Raw genomic sequence first — 15,804 nt, 5'->3', positions numbered from 1 at the left:
ACATTCTTTTGCATACAGTAGAAAACTTTGTTGGCATTAATGGAAGTGCATTAGCATGCTTTAAATCGTACTTATATGAACACCATCAATTCGAAGCAGTGAATGAAGATGTATCATATTGATCACAAGTGCAGCATGGACTACCTCAAGGCTCAGTACTAGGGCTGTTACTCTTCATGCTTTACATGTTACCCTTGGGAGATATCATCAGGAAACACTGTGTTAGCTTTCACCTTAATGCTGATGATACTAAGCTCTATATTTCTTCACGGCCTGGTGAGTCGATATAAAAAACTGGATGACGCGCAATCTCTTACTGCTAAATTCTGAAAAAAAAAAGAAGTTTTAATTGTAGGACCTAAAAACTCTGCATGCAATAATGCTGTCTAAGACTTGATGGCTGCTCTGTAAATTTTTCGTCATCAGTTAGGAACCTAGATGTGCTACTTGATAGCCAATAGCACGATTTAGCAAATAGAGGGAACGCAATTCGAAGGAACGCAATAGTAATCGTGTGGACGTTTTAGTACATTGAGGGAACTAATTATTAAATCATGCGCACAATTTATTTATTTTTTCTTGCATGTCATGTGAGTGAGATCAGCTATTCACGATTCAAAAATCATGTTTCAAGATCAATGCATATACTTCGTCAGGGTTTTTAATCGATGCATTGAGAAAACGAGTGAATCGTTACAGCCCTACTTTTAAGTAAAGTGAGGAAACAGCATCACTGCAATTAAATCCCTGGGGTAAATAGTAAAATATTTATTCCACTTTAAAAAATAGATCAGCTGTCTCCTTTAGCAAACGGTTGGTTTATGCACTTTTAAACTTTTAAAGGGGTCTCCTAGGAAAAAATACAGCAACTAGGCTAAAAACAGGGATATGGGCAAGCTACTTTTCAATCACCAGACAAGGTACTGAACCAGAACATTTCACAGCTAATGATAAGATCAAATTGTTGTGCTAAATACACAGTATGAGTATCAAGATGGTCAAAGCTAATGTAAAAAAAATGAAGAGTCTGTATTTTAGTGATAGCCATGATTTGTTTTGATTGTTAGAAGCAGTTGTTGAACTGTAGTTTATTCCACGCTGTATGCTGAGGACCACAGGGACAGAATTAACACATTGTGTGATGAACTGTATTAATGAATGAACTTTAGAAATTACAGGATTCTTAGTAGGACTGGTTGTTAAAGGGGTGAAATTTGGCACAGATCTCATGGTGCCACCAGTGTGACACATCTTCAGTTGTGTGCCCGACCTCATTGGGTGTTTCGGCCACTTATCACAAGACACCCTCTGCCGGGGTTGGCTCACCACAGGTTGATCAGACCCGGGTGTGTGTCACACAGTGGTGGCACCATGCGATCATTTACAGAAAGAAGAAGAGTTAAAAAAATATATGTATAAAGAATACAAATATTGAACTTGTCATATAGTCTCAGTTTCTTTTCAGTTCAGTCCCAGATCTTTGGAAGGTTCTCCAAGATTCTTCGTCGATGAGACGGGTTAGACACACCTGCTGCACACAGCTCCTCCTCTGTAATACCACTGCATGAGAAGAGAACACGCAATGACATTTGGCAGTGTGTACTGTATATACAGTATATATGTTCACAAAGCACCATTGCTGCTTAAAATCATTAACTGAAGCAAATGCCTGTGAGAACAGAAAAATAAATTAAGCCTGTCAGATATTGGACTACTTCACATCGACCCTACCTGAAGTAATCAAGATCATCCCAGCCGTTACGGCTAAGGTCCAGCGTGTAGCGCTGCAAACCCAATGTGCTTAGCAGCTCCCACACTGTTTCTGGAGCTCCATGTAAGACTGACACCTGTGGACACACGTTGCCTTTGTAAATATTAAAGCTCAACCCTAAAGCTAATCCTAAAGTCCATATTTGCATGGTGCAATAACCAACATAAACCATGACCGAAAACTACTCAGCTCACCTCTTTCTCCCAGCTGTAGTTTCTCTCACTAGCTAAACCATAATCATATCCATGATGTCTTTCCTGAGACGATATTTGATTATATTGGTACTTCCTGTCTACTGGCTGAAAATCCACCTCACTTAGTGATTTAGCCATTTGGAGGGCTGTAAGTGAGTTGTCTCCTGAAGATGTAGTTGACTGCTCTACTGTCCAAGGTGCTGAGGATTCATGAACAGGAACTGTTGTGGACATATATGGGTACAGCTTTGGTCCATTTCGTATTGGCATGGGTCGAACTTGGTGTATCCTGTTATAGTCCTTTCTGACTTTTTCTTTGAGTGGTGCCTGAATGTCCCGACAAAAAACAGAACTGTTCATGTAGGAGTTTGTGACTTTTTTGACTGATAATACTGAATCCTGTGTCATACTGTTCTTATGGGATTGTAATTGTAAAGATATATTGGAGGAGGTGGTGTGTTTTTGGTTTGGGGATGTATTAGGAACATCTGGACCTGGGAAGAGCTGATAAGAGGACGCAGTTGATGTCAGTTCACTTTGATTCTCGCAAGATGATTTATAGGGTGCTAAAGATCCAGGAATGTCAATCTCTGTGAAATCGGACCTCCGATTAGACCTTTTGTCATGGCTGTGACCTTCAGTCACTCTAGGGAGCTGTATCACAGCATCTTTGGTCCTTTCTACTTGGGATTTTTTGCTGGATGAGGGAATCTCTTCAACTCTTCGCAACACAGGCACCCCTTCAAAGATGAAGTATGCAGGATTGGTGTAGCTGTTTGGCGCTGCCATATATGAGGATGATGGTGCTCTACAGTGGGAACAAGAAGTGTAAATCAAGGTCATGTCCAATGGAAAAATGTAGCAGAACATGGTCATCTGTTATAACAAGTATGTCAATAAAACTACTTTACCATAGATGAAGTGAACATTATTTATTAACCTAGGTCTATTTTTTTGACTCACTGGGTTGGGTATGCACAAGAAGACGGTCGAGACAAATGATCTTTTGTAGTTTCCTTCTCATCCTTCTCCATGCAGAGCCACTCTGTAAAGTGCAGGAGAAATGTCTCATATCCAAATGTTTAAATATTGTAATCATCTGTGGCAAAACCACTGGGTTTTCAATGAGCAGTAAGCTAAGTTTCATATTTCAGTTAAAGTCTCAGAATGCATCTGGACAAGATTAGGCAGCACGGCAGCAAAAGAGGAAGCCATGGTAGATAGAAAAGTAAAAACATTGCCGAAGCAGAGGAGGAACTAAATATTTGAGGAAATGATAGACACACCGTAGACCCTTTCCCGGACCCTTCGGCGGTCTGGTGGTACATTAACCCTGATTCGACCACGAATAGAACCCATCTCTTCTCCTCTGTGAGTCAAGCATGTCTCAAATGGATCCGATAATTTGCCTGTTATCGAGCGAAGAGCCACACAGCATTCCCCTGAAATGGCATAACTCCTATTACATATAAAATCAATATGACCATAATGTTTCAACAGTGCCCTCCACTAAAAAATTAAGAAATTAGGATTAACTGTATTTTCCTGGTTATGATGTAATGGTTTCTAAAAACTAAACTACAGTTTCAGAGAAACTTCATAAAAAAAATGCATGAAGCTCATCATGACCAAATACCGTATGACTCAAAGCCATCACATGACTTCACAGACAACAACAAGTGCAGATCCCGGAGATGCTCTAGATCGGAGAACACTGGGTGGAGCTGAAAAGAAAGAGAAATGTATTTGGTGTTCCAACCAAAAGTGTCACATCCTTATGAAAAATAGCATGGCTCCAAATTATCAAATTGAGCCAAATGGCCTCTATCACAACCTTGGGGAACTGTTTTGAAGACCAGCCAAGTTTGAGAAATCCTGCTACCTCACAGTACTGTGAGTCATTCTCAGCAGAACGTCGAGGCTCTACACACAAGGAGAAGCATAAAGTAGGAAAAAAAGAAAAGAACTGTCATATTCATCCCATGACCTTCTGCCATTTCAAAAGGAAACTGATTGGCAATGAAACACTACATGCTCGCTATCCTGACTGATTATTGCACAAAAGATACCTTCTAGATAGCGGGAGTGAAACTCGATGAAAAACTTGGCCTTGCTAGCAGTTTTCACTATGGCCTCAATCACCTCCAGCTCAATACTGGCTCTCTCTGAACCCAATTCTACATCCACAGAGATGGAAGAAGAGGACTGTTAGATGGTTATAGCACTATGAGAAACATTAAACAAATACTCAATTGAAAAAATGCTTGAATTATGATTGCTGATTTTATTTATGGGGTTAGTTCACCCAAAAATAAAAATTCTGTCACCCTCATGTTGTTGCAAACCTATAAGACTTTTGTTAATCTTCGAAACACAAATGAATTAATTTTCAATGAAATCTAAAATATTTCTGTTACAGTGTCCATCCACTGAAAGTCCATTAAAAAAGAACAGAAAAAAATTGTAAAAGAAATCCATGTGAATCGAGCTGTTTTATCAAAGTGTTCTGAAGTGATATAATAGTGTTGATAATTTATGACTTTATTAACATATAAACACTGATCAGACCATATACATAAAGCACATCAAACACAGCAAATGGAAACTCAAATGTGCTTGCTTGATGTTTGAGAACCAGTGAGGTTTGTCCTTGCGTATCAAGTTTGAACTTAGGCAACAACCAGTTTTTAAAAAGAACAAATGTCTTATGAGTTTGGAACAACATTAGGGTGAGTAAATGAGGATTTAAACTTTTGCGCACAATAAACCTTTAAGAATGATGTAATAGTTGAAATAAGTTTAGGCTGTCATGTTGGTTCTGTTAAAATGAAACAGCCTTGAAAAAAAAGTGTTCGGTGCCGAAGGGAAATGGTTAAGGTAATGCATGTTCAGCAACCCCTAATTAAACTCTTTGTGTTATATAATGACTCAAATTTCAAAAAACCCAGTGTCAGAGACTCAAGCTGAAAAGGACTCCATACCTGCTCTGGGAAACTGTGATATCACACCCACTTCAAAAGTAGCAAAAACAGCAGAGTGATCACTGGTGAAGATGTCATCTGTGCATCCTGATGAACAGAACCAACGGATCAGTTAAAATATCTGTTTACTAATCAGTTCAATTCTTAAAGCTATAGTTGGGGTGGAGTTACATTTTTATTTAATGAGTCTAAAAACATACAAACCGTCATCTGAACATTAGCAACCATCCCATTAATAAATAACCTAATTAATTAAACATCACAATCCAATCTCATTGAATGCTGCCTTTTAAAAAGACTCGAAAATACTTATGTTAGATAGTAATGAAATACTAAGCATTTGGCCAGTGTTGGCTGTGTTTAAATACACTATCAGAATATACATTGGAGGCCTTTGCTGAGAAGGTTGAATTCACATGTTTGTTGAGCAGACAGACAGACAGGATATGACTCTGATTGTGGAAAAGCTACAATCGTACCCAAAGTAAACCTTTGTTGTGCAGGGTAGATACACACATCTCATTCCAAAATTCTACAAAAATAGCAGTCCAGTGTTTTAGTTACTTCCCTCAAGCTAAAGTGCAAAGCAACAAAGGAGAATGCCTAGTCACTTGATGCTTTATGAAGACGCTGTAATGCATGGACTACATTTTCTTTTACGTGTAATAAGAAAGCTTCTCAAACACTTTCTAATGAGAATAAGAATCAGGAGAAAGAGGAACAGCATACCATATGAGGTACAGATTATGTGAGACTCTGGGTAGGACTTCCACAGAACTCTATCACACCATGAGGGCCCGTTGACTTGCACCTGAGGAAAAGTTTTGATTGATTTTAAATAAAACAAAGCAAACAGGATGTCATTAACAAAAGCTGATAGATTCAATGAAATGAAAAGTTTTACCCCACTTGACTTGTATTTCTGCCATAGATAACAGTCTCTAGAACCACGTTCATACCGATAGGTGGGTGGAAACAAAATCTTCTCCTCCTCTTCACAGAGAGAGCAAGAACAAAACCAAGAACGAAATAATAAAGTGTCTGTTAATGCTTTTTTTGTCCCACTGTTGTTGTGTAATCACATCTATTGATTTCATGTGTCTGTGGTGTCCCTGGGAGGAGAAGAGCAGCCACGGTTCTTACTAAAGTTAAAAAAGGCCTTTCTTCTATGCCGCTCTCTGGTCAATTGGTCTGCACACATCAGCTCCTCGAATTCTCGCTTTGAAACATGCTTTAATATGTCCTACAAAAGGAAGACCTCAGTCAGGGACAGATGACCTTCAATATATAATATAACTGAGCACAAATATTCATAGAACAACTCAATTCAATGCGCTTAATGGGGTCTCCTTAGAGCAATGTTTGAATGGCTATGAATCACAGTTAATAAAAAGCAGTGAGAGGGAATAAGTAAAGCTGAGTGACTAATATCTAGACAGAAAATAAAGTAGATATAAGCTATGTGACCAGAGCATCCAGGTCCAGGCGGTAGTTGAGGTCTCCACACCAAAAGAGATGATTGAAACGAAGGCTAATGTCAAAAGTGCTGAGCTGCTTTTCTCCAAGAGACAAGAGTCTGAGGATGTCTTGGAAGTTGTGGTTCCTCCTAAGACAAGAAAGAAGGACGATGCAAAATGGACACTCACACACACACATCCATTCCAAAGTTTGGGGTCTAAAGATGTAGCAGAGCATCTCTTATGCTCAACAAAGCTGCATTTATTTGATCATAAATACAGCAAAAAAAGTTATAGTTTTACAAATATACAAAAAATATTTTCTATTTTGATATTTAAAATGTCATTTATTCATGTGATTGCAAAGCTGACTGTTTAGCATCACTACTCCAGTCATATATATATATATATATATATATATATATATATATATATATATATACATACATACAATTATTCATAAAAAAAATACTAGAAACATTACTGTACAGCACATAGTAACATGATGTTATATAGATGTTTCACACTTAAAGGTCCACTCAACTGCCTTGAAATGCACATTGGGCTTGTCCAAATACTCACATGCAGTCTTGGCAACTTGAGAGTACGTGCATGCAACAGCAAGTGCACAAGACTATTCCAGGTTTTAAAAACACCAAAGTGCATTGCCTTTAATGCACACTAAATCCACACTAGGCAGCAGTATTCAAGGCCAAGTGTATCCCATAATGCACCATGTTCTGGAAATATATCATGAGACTTTTTGCAGAGATTATGTGAGATGTTGTGAAAGTTAAATATGAATAATAATTAGATACATTTACATAAAATTTTATAATAATAGAATAATAATTACAAAATTACATAAAATTTTGTAGCAAAACACAAAGTGTTGCCATTTTATTGGTGCAAAGGTGAGTATGTATCTTTCGTACAACATTTGCAACTGCTTTTTATCACTTAATTAGAAGCAACACAATTAAGAAATCATCTAATCTGTTATAGGGAATATTGAAGAGACACAGACAAGTTTGTTTCTGGATGCAAAGTACCGAAAATCTAAATAAAGCTCTGTAAACACTTGCATTTTTAAAACACTATATCTGTGTCCCCTCGGGTAATAGAAAAGTTCTAAACACACTTGTGGTCTTGGGCTAAATACAAAAAATACATCATGCGAGTAGACAAGCGGTCAAGTGAAAAGACCACAAGTTGGGGTATTTGGACAAGCTCATCCTATGTGTTGACAATTTTAAATGAAACTGGAAGACAGGGTGGGACTTATCAAGCAGCTCCACCACTTTTTTTAAATATCCAATAGTGTTTTGTTTATATCACAACTTGAACCAGGGGCCTGTACCATGATGTTAGTTGAACAAATTCAGAGTTACAGGATTAGTTTTGAGTTGACAAAACCAATCCTCTCCAATCCGGCTTTGTTGGTACCATGATGCTGATCATCAACTTTCTTTGTCAACTCAGGCTTTGATCATGAGTTTGTGGAGTGCGTGCACATGAATGTATGACATCACTGGCGAACAGCCAATCACAAGCCTTGCAACACAAAGCAAGTATGATTTACTTCTCGTGAGAGACCCAGCGAGATTCAAAAGGTTAAGAGATATGAGAATATAAATAATAATAATAAGAAGAAGAATCTCAATAATTATATAAATCATAAAATGACTCAGTAATTATCATTAAAGCCATTATCATTTTTTTTTTTTTTTTTTTTTTTTTTTTTTTTTTATTATTGACCTTTAATTTGGAGCAAGATAAACTGGAGTGACTTTGTGTCAGACATGTGTCACTTCTCTCACATCTGATTGGTCCAACTTCAGTTTGATATCTCTAACCCGGAACATGCTGCCCCGGAGCAGGTTAGCCATGGAATGTCAGTTACTATGGGAATGAATGCCGTTAAAAGCCAAGCCACTTACGTGGTACCTAAAACCCAGGATTGGTGCAAACTAACCTGAAACTTACCTGGCTAGCCAGCTAATCTAGCTTCATGGTACAGGCCTCGGCTGAGCTCAGTAAAGCCACATTTTACAGTTTATATCAGCATCTGTAGTGGTCGGGACACTTTGGATTCTAGAAAGCACTGATTGGACAGAAAGCTGACATGTAGGGTGATGTCATCAAAATCATCTGTCCATATTTGCCAAATTGAAAGACTGTAACTTTAGAATGCTATTATCTTCTAAATGTAAACTTTGCCATTATTTTAGAGCACATTAGCATACAGATTACCTTAAGATTAACATATTCAAATCCAAAGAAAACTTTGAGCAGGGTAATTAATGCGGTGGTTCTCAAACTAGTCTAAGAGTTATTAGTTGAAAAATTATAAATAAAATAAATAATTCATACATATTGAAATAATCAACTGATTCATCAACTCACAGCAATGAAATAACTGATTTTGTTAACCTTAATTTTTGATTTTGTCACGTGTTAGTTAGACATTAAAGTTTCAGTTTCAGTATGATAATTTCAGTATGAACAGTTTTTCTCTGGAAGTTCAGTGCTTTAAAACCTCTTCAGATTTTAAAAGTTTTGCAATGTAGGCCTATTCCAGCCTTAAGGATATTTTGTGCCCTACTTTTTTGTAAAGTGTTTTTGGGTTGATATGTGGTCTGCAGTTTTTACTGTTGATCCATCACCACATTTGAAATCCACTTCTCTATTTTAAAGATATGTGTGAATACCTGAGTGTTTTATCACTACCGGAAGTCAGATGGCAGTTTACAAAACCCATTGAGGTGCCATTAAAGAGAAGAGAAACTCCTACAGCTCCCTTATTTCCTGTAACCACAAAGAAAAAAACAAAATATCTTAAACACAGTATTTAGCACTTGATTTGTTCTGCTTGGCTAAATGACAAGGATATAAAGGAGGTGAGAAAACAGAGAAAAAGAAGAATTGGTAAATGTGTTTATTGGTTTGTTTGAGCAAGAGAGATTTGTACCAAGTGTGTTCCCCAGGCCAGTTTTTACACTAGCAGTGTTTACTTGACTGATGCGTCCTTCATGCTCTGGTTTCACAAACACAGCCAGTCTGATATTCCAAAGGGACTGTACTGCCACCTACAGGAGAACCACAAAAACACAATCTACTCTCACCAATTTAAAACTTTGATGTCATCCATTCAAATGATTAATACAGATATATGATCACAAAAGAAGAATAAACATGGAGCGTTCTTGACTATGAACATTTTGATTTCATAAAATCAGACCTGTTTGAAGTCGATGTTGGTTGCACTCCGAAGCGTGGCTCTGATGTGTTCAGCCCATTCTCTCTCACCCTGCGGGTTGTCCTGAGTGCCCACTGCATAGATATCATGAGGCAGGGATGCAATGGACTCGTCTGGGGTGAGACCCAGACCACAGCAAGTAACCCAGGACTGAAGTGAACCGGGTGGTGGAGTGCCCCCTGCAGGTAAAATACAGAAACAACAATTAAATATTTTGCTGCAACTGTTGAGGTCATAATATCTTTCATTAATGATATACTGTATATCCATACCCATGTTCCAGGTGCCCACAAACACAGAGATGACATCAAGTTCAGATTGTTGGGAGTGAGCAGCTTTTATAATCTGCAGCAGCCGACAGAATGCTTCTCGTTTCTGTGGGAGACATCTCAGTACATCAGATTTAGTTCATTTAAGGTAAGCCAGTTCCAGTCTTTCTCCTCACCTTCATGCTTTCAAACACAAGTTCTTTCGGAGGATTGTGATGACTGTCTATGACCATTTTCAGCTTAGCAGGGCTCCTCTGAATCTTCACCAACTGCACGACTAAAACATTAAAGCATTAGATGGCATTTACTAGCCTTGTATGATAATAATGGAGACTGAAGTAACTCAGGTTTTAAGGCAAGATAAACTCACTTCTGTCATGTGTGACAGTCTCAAGACCGAATGAGCCAGTCTTCTTGTCAAACAGCAGCACTCCTGCATCTACGTCTACTGACACTGTTTGCCTGCCATACCTGACCACCTTGACCTTGGCATGCACATAAATAAATGCAAACACTTTCATAGTTTAAATATTACCAGTGAGCAAACAATAGGCACTAATGTGTTACCTGAAAGCTGTGGACAGTGTTGGGTCTGGCCTGTTTTTGGGGGGCTGTGATGGACTCAGGAGGTATGACTGGTTTCAACGATAAGTTGTGATTGGTTACAGCTTCTTGTAAAGCTTTGAGAACCTGGAAAAGACATGATATTGTTATCATCATCACAGACAGAAATGCAAAAAGATGACAAGTATGTGGTTTGTGCGGGTTGGCAAGCTGTTTTTGGCATATGTGTCTCTACCCTCTTCTCCAGAGATGACAGCAGGTTACAGAGGGCAGTGAGCTTGTGAAGCAAAGTATCCATGTTTTCTTCAGGGCTCTTCCCTGTATTCTAACAAAAAGAGAGTTTAACAGGACAACAGGAATGACGTCTCCGCTCTGCATGCTCATGCTATGCTGTTGCTAAGGCATTCTGAGAAATTGCAAAGTCGTTCTGAGTGATCACTATGTGATTATTTCTTGGCACAAGTTAAAAGAGTTTGCCTCCAAGGCACTATGATAGTCTGGTCCCTAATGATAGGGTCTAAGGCACTGGTTCTCAACCCGGTGGCCAGAGCCCACTAGGGGGCCTCAGAGAACTTTCAATTATTGCAATATATAGATTATTGTTATTATCAACATTGTATTGAAATGCTAAAAAAATCAAGATGTTTAGTAAAATGAACTTCATCCATCCTTGAAAATAAGTCAGTCATATCATATTAAAAAAGTAACAGAGCCTTTCAGTAAACAGTACACCTTTACTAAATTTATGAAACTATATTAAAATCTATTAAAGAAAAATATGACTGACTGATAATAGCAGCCTGTATTAGACTTGTGTTTGTATACCTGCATTGTGGAGAAGGTGAGGTGCCCACTAGGGTGATCAAACACTTTCGCTAAGGTTTCCAAACTGGAAAGAGTCTGGTCAATCTCACTGTGGTAAACAAATCAGCAATAACTATATAATTATTTATATTTCAAATAATGTGTGTGAAGTGACATGTGATGTTAGAGAAGCTGCACCTGTGCAGACTGTCACATGCTCGGCTGAGGATGCACTGAAAGTGTTGCAGTCCTGATGCGCCTCCTTTCACATTCTCCAGGTCCTTACACACATTAATGTGTAGATACTCATCTAGTAATTGTACAATCTCACAGCCTGCACTGCAGAGGTAAGCATTGGTACACTGAGCTGTAAGGAGCGACACTGTTTCACACAATTTTACATACAGGCACAGAGCCACAGACTGATATTGATCCATAAGTCATATGTGAATGAATGTACCTATTTGGCCTGAGCTCCTGAAGCCTCTGTAGCAGTAAATGAGCTGCTGAACTGGAAGGAGAAGGTAAAGGCTGTCCTGCAGGGGACATTGCACGTGGTGGAGGGGTGACAAATGTTGAACCTGGCTTCTCATCCTCTCCATCTGCACCGAAAAGACACCTGCATTTAATCTTAAACATTTAAATGTTGTGCCTGTGGGATGTCATAGCAGCCTCACACAAAATATAGACTAATAGACGCAATGCACTCACTGAACTAAAACGCTTCTAACATCTTAATTGAGAGATTGTTATTTATTAGTTTTGGCTTCTATCATCTTACCTGAGCTCTCATCGTTGGGCTCTGATTCACGCATTACAGGATAAAGCAGTGGGGCCACCAGACCTTTGTGTGGGTGTTGATAACCCACAACTAAATCACTAAGGGTACGGAAACAATTCACCTGCACTCCCTGCGTGGCCTGAAACAAAAACACAAATGACCTGACACATACAGGCAAACAAATGCAGGAATCAGTTACAGCAGGACAATATAAGTATTTTAAATATGCATCACAAGATTTTAAAATTCTGTCCTAATATAGGTGGGAAATTATCAGTGTATAAGAAGGTTAACAATAAAAATCATACTGCCAAAAGTGTGAAAACTTTCCTACAAAATCTGTATGAAGACAGATCCTGAACTTTATCACAGCCTAATATTTTTAGGCCTGGGTTCACAAACTGGTTTTAAGTTACGCCAGGTTTAGGCCATAGTTCAATTAGGACATTTAAGTATATTTTAGAAACATGCATATTACTGGTGTGCATCTAGAGAAAAAACAATCGTACTGATATATTTTAAAACTTTCAGTTAAAATAGCCCAGACATGCATTTTAGTCAGGGAATAGGCTTAAGCCTTTTCTGTGAAACCAGAGGTTACATTTTTGATTTATATTACAGAATTGGCTAACTTTTTGTTAAATAACAAATATTTGGAATTCTGACAGACCTATTAAACTTGCATGCCAAAAAATTATTTGAGACTCTCCTGCATAAACAAAAAAAAAAAGAATGGCAGAAAATGCAGATCTGCTAGATTTGCTACAAAAAGAAGCTGGTCTATGTAGTCTATGTAACTCCAAAAACATATACGTTTTTCTGCTTTATGGACCAAAGATACAATTACATTATGATGCCCTCATTCTAGTGTCTGCCAAATTCTACATAACGCGAACAGCCAGCTACCCACTGTGCAAACAAGAGCATACTCACATTAAAACATCAGGCATCATGACAAATAAAATAACCACTCTTTGAATGCCTTTTTTTAGAAGCTTGTATTTTGAAAGCATGGTCGATGAAAGCGTTTTTGAAAAACTTTGAATTATTTCCCCTAAAATCTCAAAATAGACGAATGTTTTCCTTCCAAGAGTGCAGCTCTTGAAAAGCGATTAAAAGAAATCAGACACTGCGAGGGGGAGAATATTCAGAGAACGTTTCTTTTTCACAAACAAAAGCAACTAACTTAATAAGCCTCTTCTTGTGCATGTATATGTTATCCATTCTGTGTTTTAAATAGGAAACAGTAATTTAATCCAATTTAAAAATATAAACCTTATTGGTAGAGTGTTTCTGAAACACACCAACACATCTCATCCATGCACAGGACAGAATAAGCAAAAATACATCTACTACTGCTGCCTGGCCAAAACTTCTGACATAGAAACAATTATGTCATGCATATTTTAATCTCCATGCAGACAGACAAACCCATTCCAGTCATTCTGTACTGGATCAGGAGCGTGGGTGCAGGAGGAATCTGTGTGAAACATTTTGTTGATAGCGAGTGCCACAGTGGCCAATTCGAAAACATGCAGCTCCATGCTTCAGAAAGCAGACAAAAATAAGTCTGCTTCTTTTTTTAAAGAATATGAAGAAGTGAAAGTAACTAGATTAGCATCAAGTAATTTCCAATGTGAAATTGCAAATTCATTTAAAGATAAGACAATCATTTATGGTCTCCTGCCTGACAAGGCAACATTTTCACCTGCATTTAGTTTACATACTTGTGACTGTGCATTTTACTGTGCAAAGTCCTTTGTCTGCTCACCTGTACAGCCAGTAGCCCATCTGCATCAGGAAGGATTCGGTATGTATGAACATGTCGCTGGAACCTATGGACAAGACAGACTGTTGATTATACACTAAAATAGTCTTAAAGCTAAAGTTTACCCAAAAATGAATATTCTGTTGTGTCTGTCAAGATCTAATGACTGTCTTTCTTCCGTGGAGCACAAGAGGAGATGTTAAGGGGGATGTTAATGCTGCTGTTTTCCATACAATGAAAGTGAATGGTGACCACAACTGTCAAGCAAGGTTTTCATTGAAGAGCAACTCCTTTGTTAAACTACAGTCTGTTTTTAACACATATGGCCTCATAAAGCTGCTCATGTTCTGTGTACCATAGATCTTTTTGTCCTTTGTAAGATCTCATCAGCTTGTACACAAGACATCAGCTCCGACATTCTGCTAAACTTCTCATCTGGTGTTTAGCAGAAAATAGAAAGCCAACCAACCCTTTAAATGATCACATAAATGGAACATTTTGTGGCTTCATGAAACAATGTGTTCACGCCTGACATCGATGTTTTCTATGGTCAACACAGGGCAGCATGTTTAATTCTGAAAGTAGGGGAAAAATTCATTTATACCATATAAAAGGCCAGAGTAAAATAAAAGACAACTAGTTAATGTGGTCACTTAGGCCATCGGTATGTGTCACATACAAGATCATATTTCTGTGCCCATAGGAGTTTAGATAAACTAGAATTTGTGTTCATTTGCATTTGGCCACACAACCTGGAACATAATTAGAAAGCTCAGTGTTTCCAGGTAATCTAAAAGAAGAGATCAAAGCACAGAGAGGAAGTGTGACTGTGTGAGTAGATGCTTTGCATGTGCTGTGTTTCACAGAGAAGAAATGAGGTAGAGGGCAAGGGGAAGAATGAATGAGAGAGAATGGAAGAAAGAAAGTAGGGAGTGCAGTTGGAGCTGGAGGGCTCAGCCTTCAGGAATGTGTCTGGCTGTGGGCCGCAGTGGAGAGAAAGCAGTGTGGTCACTGGAGCCTGTTCCCTCCTACAGGGGCCAGAGACAGGAGGAAAACAGGGAATACTGAGGCCTGAACAAAGCTGACCGAGTGGGGCCTAGAGGGACTGCTGTCTCCTCGAGCTCATGTGCATTGAGATAGACAGTACTAAACTATCTGAAAAGTAGCCCAATCACTGTATTGCCAAAGTTCTGCTGAAACCTGATGGGGAAGTCAGACACATGGCTGCAAAATCAACCTCACAGGCAGACTATAGAAAAGGACTATAGTTCATTGACAATACCTGGTTACTATTGTGATTTACTAAAAAATGTCATTGTGCATCACTTGGAAGTGATGTAAATAGACAGCTAGGTGTGGTGCCAAACTCATTCTAGGTAAATTTATCACATCACAACTAAGTATGTTTACAGGCTGGAACAGAAGTTTTCAAAACACTAGGCATCATATAGTTTGTAAATGGGTTACAGAAAAAAAAACTGTTCATACAACAAACGACTGATGATTGCACACTACCAGATTTTCAAGTTCTCTGAACACAACAAACTCATGCAGAAACATGCAACTTGTTCCTAGAAGATGCATGACTATATGTGTTGTACAACTGGCTTAAATGCCAAACATATTTGAAATCCTTTAACTGATTGAAATCATTACACACTGTTAATTTTGGATTAAATTAGTCACTTCTGACCACCCAACATCTTCAAATTGGTTTTACTCTCTGGCAACTAGCATTGCCTTATCACTCATCTGCAATTCTGTGCAATGGTTGTGTAGTGTATTCCAGTCTTGAGGTGTTGTACTCACAGCAGACACAAGGCGTAGGCTCCAGGCACAGATTCGCTGTCCCTCACCAAGAAGCTGCCATCTCTCCCTGCATGGGCCAGCAGCTCTTCGGCTCGAACACGGCTGATGTCCCGATGGTACCACGCTGCTGCTGTCATGGTGCTTTCA

General features: G+C 38.5%; 1 protein-coding gene across 2 annotated transcripts in view; it reads right to left on the bottom strand.

Moving 5' to 3' along the window:
- Window positions 1-261: 261 nt before the first annotated feature.
- The window catches only part of LOC128027227 (phosphatidylinositol 3,4,5-trisphosphate 5-phosphatase 2B), a 16,784-nt gene continuing 1,241 nt past the window's right edge, over window positions 262-15,804 (bottom strand). For both annotated transcript variants that reach the window (XM_052614609.1, XM_052614610.1), the window contains 27 exons: window positions 15,658-15,804; window positions 13,852-13,915; window positions 12,081-12,219; window positions 11,760-11,901; window positions 11,498-11,638; window positions 11,321-11,408; window positions 10,731-10,820; window positions 10,499-10,621; window positions 10,302-10,416; window positions 10,108-10,208; window positions 9,935-10,037; window positions 9,645-9,841; window positions 9,375-9,492; window positions 9,115-9,211; window positions 6,414-6,552; window positions 6,090-6,189; window positions 5,851-5,939; window positions 5,676-5,757; window positions 4,947-5,033; window positions 4,035-4,142; window positions 3,800-3,888; window positions 3,602-3,689; window positions 3,252-3,407; window positions 2,929-3,010; window positions 1,966-2,773; window positions 1,732-1,847; window positions 262-1,560 (listed from right to left, as the gene is read on the bottom strand). The exon at window positions 15,658-15,804 is cut by the window's right edge. In XM_052614609.1, coding sequence (XP_052470569.1) covers window positions 1,467-1,560; window positions 1,732-1,847; window positions 1,966-2,773; window positions 2,929-3,010; window positions 3,252-3,407; window positions 3,602-3,689; window positions 3,800-3,888; window positions 4,035-4,142; window positions 4,947-5,033; window positions 5,676-5,757; window positions 5,851-5,939; window positions 6,090-6,189; window positions 6,414-6,552; window positions 9,115-9,211; window positions 9,375-9,492; window positions 9,645-9,841; window positions 9,935-10,037; window positions 10,108-10,208; window positions 10,302-10,416; window positions 10,499-10,621; window positions 10,731-10,820; window positions 11,321-11,408; window positions 11,498-11,638; window positions 11,760-11,901; window positions 12,081-12,219; window positions 13,852-13,915; window positions 15,658-15,794 — 3,693 coding nt within the window. In that variant the 5' untranslated portion in view covers window positions 15,795-15,804 and the 3' untranslated portion in view covers window positions 262-1,466. The remainder of the gene's footprint in view (window positions 1,561-1,731; window positions 1,848-1,965; window positions 2,774-2,928; window positions 3,011-3,251; window positions 3,408-3,601; window positions 3,690-3,799; window positions 3,889-4,034; window positions 4,143-4,946; window positions 5,034-5,675; window positions 5,758-5,850; window positions 5,940-6,089; window positions 6,190-6,413; window positions 6,553-9,114; window positions 9,212-9,374; window positions 9,493-9,644; window positions 9,842-9,934; window positions 10,038-10,107; window positions 10,209-10,301; window positions 10,417-10,498; window positions 10,622-10,730; window positions 10,821-11,320; window positions 11,409-11,497; window positions 11,639-11,759; window positions 11,902-12,080; window positions 12,220-13,851; window positions 13,916-15,657) is intronic.

Source organism: Carassius gibelio, chromosome A14 (assembly GCF_023724105.1).
Source record: "Carassius gibelio isolate Cgi1373 ecotype wild population from Czech Republic chromosome A14, carGib1.2-hapl.c, whole genome shotgun sequence".
Classification (NCBI taxonomy): Eukaryota; Metazoa; Chordata; class Actinopteri; order Cypriniformes; family Cyprinidae; genus Carassius; species Carassius gibelio.
Note: the sequence above shows the minus strand (reverse complement) of the source record. Positions and strands in the feature narration are given on the sequence as shown.